At 37.3% G+C, this 11,808-nt stretch overlaps 1 protein-coding gene across 3 annotated transcripts in view; it reads left to right on the forward strand.

Moving 5' to 3' along the window:
- Nucleotides 1-2,232: 2,232 nt before the first annotated feature.
- The window catches only part of LOC129236282 (endoplasmic reticulum mannosyl-oligosaccharide 1,2-alpha-mannosidase), a 42,011-nt gene continuing 32,435 nt past the window's right edge, over nucleotides 2,233-11,808 (forward strand). Inside the window, exons 1-7 of one of the 3 annotated variants that reach the window (XM_054870578.1) lie at nucleotides 2,233-2,306; nucleotides 2,399-2,720; nucleotides 2,817-3,152; nucleotides 9,088-9,607; nucleotides 9,691-9,839; nucleotides 9,921-10,112; nucleotides 10,173-10,360. In XM_054870578.1, coding sequence (XP_054726553.1) covers nucleotides 2,613-2,720; nucleotides 2,817-3,152; nucleotides 9,088-9,607; nucleotides 9,691-9,839; nucleotides 9,921-10,112; nucleotides 10,173-10,360 — 1,493 coding nt within the window. In that variant the 5' untranslated portion in view covers nucleotides 2,233-2,306; nucleotides 2,399-2,612. Of the gene's footprint in view, nucleotides 2,307-2,340; nucleotides 2,721-2,816; nucleotides 3,153-9,087; nucleotides 9,608-9,690; nucleotides 9,840-9,920; nucleotides 10,113-10,172; nucleotides 10,361-11,808 lie in introns of those variants that run through there. The other 2 variants (XM_054870579.1, XR_008581650.1) reach the window with 2 other exon arrangements.

Consider the following 11,808-nt stretch of genomic DNA (forward strand, 5'->3'; position numbering starts at 1 on the left):
ACACGCTCCGACTCTGAAAGTATTCGATGCGGTACCAACTGATGGTAGCAGAGGAAGAGGAAGGCGTTGGAAAGATCAGATGGAGTACTGGGGCCGGTTAGCACGAGAAAGAAATGACTGGCGCGCTTTGTTAAACTCAGCCAAAATTGCGTAAGCGGTTATCGCGCCAATTAAGAAGAAGAAGAACTATAAACCTATTTATGACTACATGCGTTATCAAAGGCACTTCTGTATCCAAGATGGAACATATTATAGTTTCCTTCTTTTCCATGTTATATCTAATAATAATAATAATAATTAATTGATCGATCAGCCCTATAAGCATGCCGACATGAATTAATGTAAATGAAAAATTAGTCTGAAGTATTTAGGATGAATGCGTCCTTCTTTCCAGCCTTCGATATAAATATCACTTTTGCTTTCCTCCATACATTTGGTATGCACTCTTGTGCGATACTTGTTCTAGTAATCCTGGTAAGTGGTTCTAGAAGCAGGTCATGCCTTTTCGGAGTAATGCCGGGAGAGACATGGCAGTAGTGCTCAAGTTGTCAAAGAAAGTTTTAAGTTGAGTCGGCAATCATGTACGATTTTGTGCAAAGAGACTAATGTGACACAATCAAGGCGTATTCATTAATGGTAGTGGCACTAGGACAACAACAATGTTTTGTACGTTTGATTGTCATGGCAAAGTATTGGAAACGTAGAAAAGAAAAAAGAATTCGCCTTGGTTCATTCTCTGCTGATAGCCACATCGACACGACGAAAAAAAAAGAACAAATCAGCTGATTTACTGATATCACCTTTAATAGATTCGCCTTGGACACAACCCACTTCCTGAAAAACAAGCAACCTCCTTGCCAGCATCCATATTTATTTACTTTCACATTTGACATTTCTCCTCTTCTTCACAAAAATCGATAAAACTAGGTCGGGCATAGATATGCTATCGAAATAATATAAGAATATTTCATAATTTCGAATTAGCGAGAGAAATACAATTCTGCATTGTTCGCTTCTTAAAAGTATGGCTGAACCCACTGGTAAAAAGTGAATATATTGAAGGTGACGGCAACAAAGTTTACATGTTTTTGAAATTTTGTGTACTAAATGTGAAAATTTCCATGAGAATGTAAACAAACAAAGAAGCAGAGCATTTTGACACTCAATACTTATGATACTTATGATCAAATTCTCTAGTTCCACCAGCTTGAAAGACTTCGCCTTGAACTGGTGTGTGGGCTAGAGCGCCATCTAGAGTAGAGCTACTAAAAACAAATCTTATAAATTAAGTTTTCATACAAAAGAACAAACCTTATACAAGCATTTTCTGAGAATATTTTTTGTGCTATGGGATACAACCAAGAATGATGGAATACAAGGGCTAGGATAGGAAACGAGCCTGACGTCAGAATTGTCAAATTGGCGAAATATAAAGTAACTGTTTTGGAAAGACGCCACCTTCAATATTCAATTCGCCTTGGGATACAACTGCAATTCTGCGTTGTTGAATTTTAATTTACTTGACGCTTTGGTAATATCAAGGCGAATGTACTAAAGCTGGTATCGATATATCAGCCGGTTTGTTTTTCTTTCTTTCGCCGTGTCCATGTGGCTCTCAGCCCAGAGAGAAACAAGACGAATTCATTCTTTGGTTTGGATTTATATACCTGCGGGTTTATATTTTTGACTACTTTTATTATAAAATGGCATTTAAAATGCCTACCATTTTCGGCCGATAATTTCCGGGCGAAAGTCAAACGCAAGAACGATAGAATACAAGATTGCCCTTCCGAATTCGCTGCTACGTCATCTCTGCAGATAAACAAACAAAAGAAAGAAAAATTACTTGTTTGGGAGGATGAAGGCAAGCGAAAGCAAAATAAACTGCCAAACACAAGAAATTACACACACACACACACACTTTCTTGCCACGGCTTCATCGGCAAAAATCTCAAAGAAAATTTATTTGTAGGCACATATTTTTATAATTCGTGCTTTCACAATTTAGCACGCCGCAATTCCTTCTAGTTAGTTTGTTTATATAAAAATTACAATATTAACAAGACATTCTCTGAATAACAAGAACAAGTATCTTCGCTTCCTTCTGTTTGTTTATCTGCAGAGATGATGTCATTTGGTTGTCAAAATCTTGAAAAATAAAGTAACGATTTTCGCAAGGCGCCCCCTTCGGTATCATGTACACTGTGTCTTCTCACTGCTATTCGGTACAACTCTGCAGCAAAGAAATTTGTAAAGACAGAAAGCAAAAATGTAAAAGCAGTAAGCGAAATTGGTTGCAAAGAAAGGTTTGTGTTTGTTAAATTGTTTATGTGTGTTGTAGAATTAGATGGGATTTCAATAAAAATAGTTTTCTCTTGTTTTATAATTTTTTATATAGATTGGCCAGCTTGCAAAAGTTAAAAATTGTTCATGCAGGCTAGTTACTCGCTGCCAATATGCAGATGGTGATAATTTGAGGTTGAAACTAATAAATCGATTTTGTGCACCAGAAAAAGTGAGCAACAACAGCAGTGGTCTGGGACAGAAAGAGTTCGTGTAGTGCTGCGAAAGCCAGCGCTGTGTGAAGATAGTAATAGCAAATCTGCGGAGGTATGGAAAAAAGCGATCACATTTCAGTAACTTTGTCAGGTGTAGGTGTGGGAGGCAGTGAAGAAGACAGTCTCACTGCTAAACAGCCCCAACGACGTAGCTTACGGAGGGTACGTATGCACTTTTTATTTATCAACTTCAAATATTGCACGTCATTACAAATTCTACAACTACAAAATACAACTAAGTTTCACTATTTTCCACAGTCTTGGAATCAACTGCCTCGTTGTCAGCGAAGCCTTATCATAGTAGCCACATTAGCGGCATGTTTAACATTAGTTCTCGTTCTATATAATGAACAAATTGAAGCTCAGAATGGCAGATTAGTTAATATAAATGGCGGTTTTTCGTTCCGGGGCAGTCGAGAGGCGGCTATTGGTTCAGCGCTGGTTCGCAATGAGCCGCTACCTGTCAATGCGCTTAAGAATGGTAACAGCGCGGACGTTGTGAACGGTGTTAATAATATAGATAACAATGCGTTACCCGAAATTGGCCAGCGACCAATGCCGTTGTTAAATGATAATGCACCTGAATTTAAAGATGTAAGTATGTATGTGCATAGGTTAATATAAATAAATAGGGGCGTAGAGATGACAGTGATAAGTGTATAAAATGTCATGTTATCTTATCAAACAGCACTATCAGCAATATTAAATGAGGCTTCAGCGCCAATCAAAATGGTTTGTACAATTCGAGCAGTATATAAACGAATGTATACCTATAAAGTGAATAAGAAAACCTCAGTGGTGCTTAAAAGTGTTTATTTAATAAACGACAAGTCAATATTTTTAGAAATATTTAATATTTTAGAAATAAGGTTAAATATTTACTATAGGCTAATAGCTAAATGCAAATGAAGTTATGGACCACCAAAATATTTCGAGTTATATGCACTTTTGTAATATCGAATTTTCGAAAATCAATTTGTGATTTCTTAATATTTTAATATGAATAATAAATGCGAATAATAGAGCATTTTTTGTCAGACGAGTTCTAAGGTATCGAATTTTGCTACGAATTATCACGATTAGTTGGTACAATGGTTGAGACTTAGGCATTTCAATATATATTTTAATTTCCAGTTGCCATATAAGGTCTGTTCAGTTGAAAATTATCTATTAACTTAATTTATGATAACTCGCTCTCAAAGAGAAAAATATTAAAAATAAATAAATGCACGGAAAACCAGTAACAATTTGCAAGTTTTACGAGCAGTCGATTAAATTGTTCGGGAAAAATCGCAAAAAGTACAAATTTTTTCAGTTGAGCTACCTCATATTAAATTAAAAAATAAAATAAAACAAAATAAAGCAAATAAAATGCAAAATAAGGAGCTTAGCACTACATGATTTTATTTTGTCCACAATAATTTGTTCCATTTCATCATCGCTGTCAGATGAAGACCATTCCATTGTGGTAATCACAGCTTTGTTCATATTTTAATTGCTTCCATCTATGCATGTATGTATGTATATAGAAATACCTTCTACTCAAATATGAACGAGACGTTATCAATAAAACGGTCCGCGGATGACATATGGCAAAAATAAATTTTTGGGGTTTTGGTAGGACTGTTATAAGGTTACATGGCAAATTTCAGCGTGATATGTCACATAGTTTGTTTTCTGTGCTACTGTAAACAAGTCAAGCTCGAGTGTGTTCTTCGAATTTAACGATGGAAATTCAAGTTGAACAAAGAATTTGTTTGAAATTTTGTTATTCCAACAAAATTTCGGCTTTAGACGCCTTAAAAATGTTGCAGACAACTTATGGGGACTCTGCTCTATCGCGTGCACGTGTTTTCCAGAGGTACAAATCGTTCAAAGAGGGCCGTACATCAACCCAAAAAACCACGCCAAAGTCGCTCAAAAATTAAGGTTATGCTGACTGTTTTTTTCGATTACGAAGGTGTGGTGAACTCGGAGTTCCTTCCGCAAGGCCGATTGGTTAACGCTGAATATTATTTAGACGTTTTAAAGCGTTTGCGCGAGAACATTCGTCTTAAAAGGAAGGAATTGTGGGACAACAAGTCATGGTTCTTGCATCACGATAATGTACCAGCTCACACATCACGTCTTGTTCGCGATTATTTGAACAAAAATAATGTTAATATCGTTCCGCAAGCACCGTATTCGCCTGATATGGCTCCATGTGACTTTTTCCTGTTTCCCAAGCTCAAGTTGCCGCTCCGTGGAAAACATTTTGAGACAATTGAAGTCATAAAAGAGAATTGGAAGAACACACTTGAGCTTGACTTGTCTACAGTAGCACAGAAAACAAACTATGTGACATATCACGCTGAAATTTACCATGTAAGCTTATAACAGTCCTTATTTTTGCCATATGTCATCCGCGGACCGTTTTATTGATAACGTCTCGTTCATATTTGAGCAGAAGCTATTACCAAATTAGTTAATAATCAAGATGTACAAGCATTAAACACAAAAGATACCTTCTGTGGTTCAGAAGTAGATACCTTTACAACATTGGCTGATTCCTATTTAATATATGACTTCGAATCAACTTTATCTAAAATATATTTACCCCTATTTTATTCAGTAAAAACTCCCAAATTCATCCAGTAAAAACTTGCAACTTCCTCTCAAAATGAAATGTCATTTTGCTCTCTCACTTTCCCCTACTTTGCAAGTTTTTTGGATGGGTTACGTTATACTGGCTGACCGAAGCCACGCAGAGACCATAGTTAGTTTATAACCTATCGACTTTACATGACTTATTTTTTTTTTTCAACATTAAATGTGATAATTAGACATCGGATTCTTATGCAAGTGCATATTTTTGTTTAACATCACATGAAGTTCGAATCTAGGTAGAAACTCATAATAAAACATTCAATTTGCATAAAAATCCGATCTCTAGTGATAATGTACTTTGAAAGCTTTTAAGATTTTATTTTTTCCAGAAAAATGTGTGGCTGTCTGGGGTTTTTATAACAGCATTGTGCACTTTTGTTTTCACCACAGAAGATCATTTAAACTATCACAAATCTACCATAATACTAAAGAAACATAACTAAATATCACTTAAAAACACTACATATTCCTTGACATATGGAATTCGCCAATTAATAAAAACTGCACAAAAAAATAAACATAGCTGCGAGGTTTACTTTGAAAGAAGACTGCGTGAAGACTTGCATGTTAGCGCATGTTAAAAATTTACAATCTAATAATATATATTAATTCATAGTTTAAAATTGTATACAAACAGAAATCGAATTACAAGCATTGGGCCACTTTGCTGCCACCTTTTGTGTGCTCGAGGTGGTTTGAAGGGGCAAGCGCGCGAGCCACGCTTTCTGGGTGGTTGAAAAGCATTCTTTTTCAAGCCGCATCTTCACTTCACGTGTTTGTGCTGAAATATCCGAAGTAATCATATGGTAGGCAAAAAAAAAAATGCTTTTATCTTTGACAACACTTCAATAAACGCATTGCCTATATACGCATACTGTTTAAATAGCAAACTTGTCAACAGCCGCATTTTCGACAATTACGCAAAAAATTTAGTGAACATAATTAGGTTAAGCAACGTGATGTCAAATGATTAATAAGCCTTTAAAAATTATGGCCACATATGCATCCAGAAAAATTTGTCAGTTTACGATAGCCTCCCCCAGCCTCCACGCTAGAAAACACTACACCTTCAAATCTCCTTAGCGATTATAAGATACTGTAGATTTAAAGAAATCTTTTTTTTTTAATTTATTTGATGAATTAGTTTTTTTTTAAGATTAAGGCACACTTTGCACTTCTGCAAAAGGCACTCAGAACGAAAAAGGACTTATATACTCACATATACAGGGTTGGCCATCTTAAACTGACCCATGTGATTATTAAAAAAATATGGAAAAAGAAACATTTTTTTGTGTTTCATTGTGAAAAACATTTAATTTAGTTCAAGGAGATTCGTTTACATCACTTTTTGAATATGATATCGCGCAAGTGGTCGCCCTTAGCTCGTATAGCGTAATGTGCCCGTTTTTCGGCGTTTTCCATAGTTTTGGCCAGCGTCTCGGCCGATATGGCGGCTATTTACCGTCGGATATTGGCCTTAAGTGCGCCTAGTGTCTTTGGCTTGTTGACGTAAACCTTAGATTTCAAATTACAGTAAAAAGTTATAGGGTTACTCAATGGGTCAGTTTAATATGGCCAACCCTGTATATATATATATATAATTAGCGCACACACCCGTTTTGAGTGTTTGGCCGATCTCCTCCTCCTATTTGTGGCGTGTGTCTAGCTGTTGTTTCACGAATGGAGGGACCTACAGTTTCAAGTCGACTCCGAACGGCAGATATTTTCTATGAGGAGCTTTTTAATGGCAGAAATATACGCGGATGTTTGCCATTGCCTGCCGCGGGGCGACCGCTAGAAAACAATTTTTTCTTCATTTTGGCGATTCACTGAAATTCGAACCTACGTTCTCTCTGAACTCCCCATTCGACTACGGCGGCGGTGAAATTCATTAAGGTAGGTTACAGACGACGAACACACTAGCAAGCATGCTCGCCAACATGTTCGCTGTCGTTTACTACTGACGGTGAGCCGCTCATGTGATTTTATTCTTCTAACGTAAAGATGGATAGTAAAAACGCAATGTTTGTTATTTATGCCTGTTTAAACAGAACAAAAAACAAAACCCAGAAAAGGATGGCAAAAGATTCTCTAATAGAAGAAGAAGAGAGATGCCATGTAAAGCTTTTAAATCATCTTGAATTGTCGCATTATAGATATTACACAATTTTTTTGCGTGTGGGCATGGAGACTTATAAGTATTCTACATATTCTGGAATTGGTAATGCCTAAAATTGTAAACAAAATACGATAACAATTATCGTTAAAGTGGAAGGCGTTACATCTCTTCTGCGAAAAGGGGATTAAGAGAGGGCAAAGCTGTACCAGGAGGATGTCTTAGAAGGTGTGGTGAAGCACTTAAGCAGTACTCTCTTTAATGGAGAGCGTTGGATCTTGCAGCAAGATTCCGCTCCAGCCCATGAGGCAAAAGCCACCCAGCAGTGGCTGAAAGCAATATTCCAGGGTTTATAGCCGCAGAAGATTGCCCCTCTGGTAATTCAGATCTGAATCCATTGGAGTACAGTTTTTGGTCAGAATATGAGAACATGGCCTGTCCAGGGCCTCACAGAAATTTGGAGAGTCTCAAACAACATTTAGTTCCAGCAGCGATGTCAACATCCATGGATCTCGTGCGCGCTGCAATAGCTGAATTGGCCTAATCGTTTGAAGGCTTGTGTGAAATAAATAGCGACCATTTCGAATGAAAATTGAAATTTTGTTATATATGTAAATATATATATATAATACATATATATATTTTTTTTATAGTTACATGATTAAATAAAACTAGCTTCATTAAAAAAAAGCAAAATAATTAAATATATTAAGGGTGTTTAAGTTTCAAGGGCCGGTGTTGATTTTGAATAAAATACAATTTTTTTTTTAATTATTGGCATTCCTCTTTATTATGATAATATTGGTATGGTTCAATTACGTATGGAACAAAATATCGGCCAAATGGCCGCCGCGGTCTCGGCGGCACACCTCCATCCGATGGTCCAAATTTTCGATGACGATGAGGCATAATTGAGGTTCTATGCCGTTAATGTGCCGAATTATCTCATCTTTTAGCTCTTGAATTGTTGCTGGCTTATCGACGTACATCTTTTCTTTCGAATAACCCCAAAGAAAGAAGTCCATCGGTGTCAAATCACAAGATCTTGGCGGCCAATTGACATCGCCGCGACGTGCGTGAGATTATTCGGCCATCAAATTTTTCGCGCAAAAGTGCCATTGTTTCGTTAGCTGTGTGACAAGTGGCACCGTCCTGTTGAAACTACATATCGTCCACATCCATATCTTCCAATTCGGGTCATAAAAAGTTCGTTATCATCTCACGATAGCGAACACTATTCACAGTAACTGCCTGACCGTTCTCATTTTGAAAAAAATACGGCCTAATGATGCCGCCGGCCCATAAACCGCACCAAATAGTCACTCTTTGTGGGTGCATTGGTTTTTCAACAATCACTCTTGCGCGATATGCATTTTGATTTGATCGCCCGTTTTCATAGTAAGCCTGAATAACTTTAACGCGTTACTCGATTGTGTATCTTTCCATGGTTCTAATTGAGTTAGTCTGAAATTGAAAAATGTCAAATGAAATACAGAAAAAAGCTTGAGGTTTAGGTGTGGTTCACATTCAACATCAGCCCTTGAAATTTAACCACCCTTTATAACGGACTTAACTTATAGCAGAACTTATGGTAGTACTAAGTATAATAAAATATAAATTTATAGCTTTGAAATCATGTCGGATGAATGAAAATATATCGAAATATATAGTATATCAATTTTGTATTGTATTTTTGGTCAATCCATGATTTTTTTTTTCTAAAAAGAAAATATTTTAATATTTTTCGTTTAAATTCTTATGTTGTAGATTAACGTGCTCGATTTACCCAATCGTGTTCAAAAAAATGGTGATGGCATCGATAGTGGCGCAGAATTACTAAAAGATCAGAAGTCAAACTTTTTGCAGGGTCCCTTAGCAGATGTTCCAAATAAAATAAGTATACAAGAGATTAACCTTAATGACAATCGCATTGAAAGTCCCGCCGTGGATGCTCAATCGGGCGTTGAAGATGATGATCGTGCTGCTTTGGAAGCGGCCGTGCTGAATCCGCGTGCGGTTCCCGGCACCGATAACATTTTAATTGCCGACTATGCCGATAAATTGGATAGTTCTACGTTGGCACAAAAACAACATTTCCACGGCGCCACAAATGAGCGGCAGACTGCTGTTGTTGCAGCTTTCAAACACTCTTGGAATGGCTATAAAAAGTACGCTTGGGGTCATGACAATTTGAAGCCGTTATCGCAGGGCTCGCACGATTGGTTCGGCTTGGGTTTGACCATCGTAGACTCTTTGGACACCATGTACATAATGGGCTTAGAGGATGGTAGGTGGCCAACATTATTATTATTTTGATAAATAGTTTTGGGTTGAAAGGCCAATGAAATGCTTTGTATTTTATTTTCACAGAATTCAATGAAGGACGTGAGTGGGTCAGCAATTTTCTTACATTTGACATCAATCGCGATGTGAATCTGTTTGAGGTGACAATACGTGTACTGGGTGGCTTATTGTCCGCTTACCATTTGAGTGGTGACAAAATGTTCCTAATAAAATCGGTGAGTGCTTGAACGCGATATATGTTTATGTGTGTGTGTTTATGTACTTAACTCTCATGCATTTTATGATTTTGACAACAGATTGAATTGGGCAATCGCATGTTGCCGTGTTTTCTCTCCGCTTCTGGCATACCATATTCGGATGTGAATCTTGCTTCAATGTCTGCACACTCGCCCAAATGGTCACCTGACAGTTCGACCAGCGAGGTTACTACCATACAATTGGAATTTCGTGATCTTAGCCGTTCTTCACAAATACCTATTTACGAAAAAGTATGCACACAAACTTAAAACTGATAGAAATAATAGTTGCTATCGCTATTTCCGTTACAGGTATCCCATGCAGTCAACAAGAAGGTACATACGCTGGAGAAAACCAGTGGCTTAGTACCAATATTTATAAATGCCAACACAGGCACGTTTAGAAATTACGCTACAATTTCCTTGGGCGCTCGTGGCGATTCTTATTATGAGTACCTTTTGAAACAGTGGCTACAGACTGGACGAAAACCGGATGATTTGTAAGTGTGGAAAGTCTTAAAAACGTGTGTAATGTCGAAAATCGAAAACTGCACGAAACGATGTTTTCTACGAGTACTATATATCGGGTGTTTTTTAAGAGCTTGAGAACTTACAACGCTAATACGAAACAGAAATATTGTTGGAAGAATTTTTTTTTTTATAAACTGGTGAGATCATTTCATGGCATTTATGTTTTGAGTATCATATCTGGCTACGAGCTACATAGTCCATTTGATCAGTTAAATTTTTGGGTACTTTTTCCAATAAATCTGAATATTGAATCAGAATCTGGTTGAATATTGCAATAAATCGTTTGTTAAGCGCGCTGTATGGCAAGTTGCGCCGTCTTGTTGGAACTAAATGCCGTCGATGTTTAGCTTATTAATTTTTGGAAACAAAAATTCTGTTAGCAGGGCTCGATAGCGCTCGCCATTTACCATAACGGCAGCTCCTTCCTCATTTCGAAAGAAATAAGGGCCGATGATGCCGCCAGCGTGTAAACCGTACGTAGATTGGACGAAGTGATGTATGAACTTCGCGAATAGATTTTTTTTTTTTCAAGGTCACTATGTATTTGGTAGTACTGTTCTAGTGTTAAATGATTAATGATAATTTGCCAAACCTTACTAAACAGAAATGTTAACACAGTTTGCCATTCTCATTGCCATAGTTATCGATATCGATAGTTCCCACGCAGCTAAAAAACCACCCGACACTTCATTATTTCTTTGTATGTACTAAGATTTACTCACGTAATACAGCCCACAGAATAGATCTCATAGCCTAGACAGACGGCGTAGTTAATCGAGATAAGCGGCGCAGTTTATTTGATTAAAATTGTACAGGGTGCAGCACTCGAAGTGTAACCAATTAAAAAGAACATACATTTTGTTTGGAAAATTACTTTTATTCAATTCAAAGTAAAACATATGTGAAAATAACACAAAATTAAGAATCAATTAACTTTTGCTCGATATTACCACCTTTTGCCTTGAGGCGGTCCAGAAACTCACAGGTATTTTGACCCACTCGCGGACAATGGCTTTTTTCAGCGCCTCGAGGCTGGTGAATATTTTAGTTCGGACCTTACTCTCGAAAATCGCCCAAAGAGAGTAATCCATCGGATTCGCGTCTGGTGAATTTGAGAGCCATTGTGTGGACGTTATGAAGTTCGGAAGTTTTTTAGCCAATCTTGATTCATTCGAGCTTTGTGAGTCGGTGCCAAGTCCTGTTGAAACGTCTGCCACTGAAATGTTTGTCTACCCACGGCTTCAAAGCAACCTCCAGAGTACTTTCCCGATAATATTTCACATTTACTTTGACGCTAGACTTGATGAAAACGTATTCTCGTATGAACGGTCGGTCAAATAAACCCTATTGTTTTGAGAGTTTACGAATTGCTCAATGTTCGGAAATTGACCGCTTTCGGTCTGGCGAAGCAACTCCT

This window comes from Anastrepha obliqua, chromosome 1 (genome assembly GCF_027943255.1).
Source record: "Anastrepha obliqua isolate idAnaObli1 chromosome 1, idAnaObli1_1.0, whole genome shotgun sequence".
NCBI lineage: Eukaryota > Metazoa > Arthropoda > Insecta > Diptera > Tephritidae > Anastrepha > Anastrepha obliqua.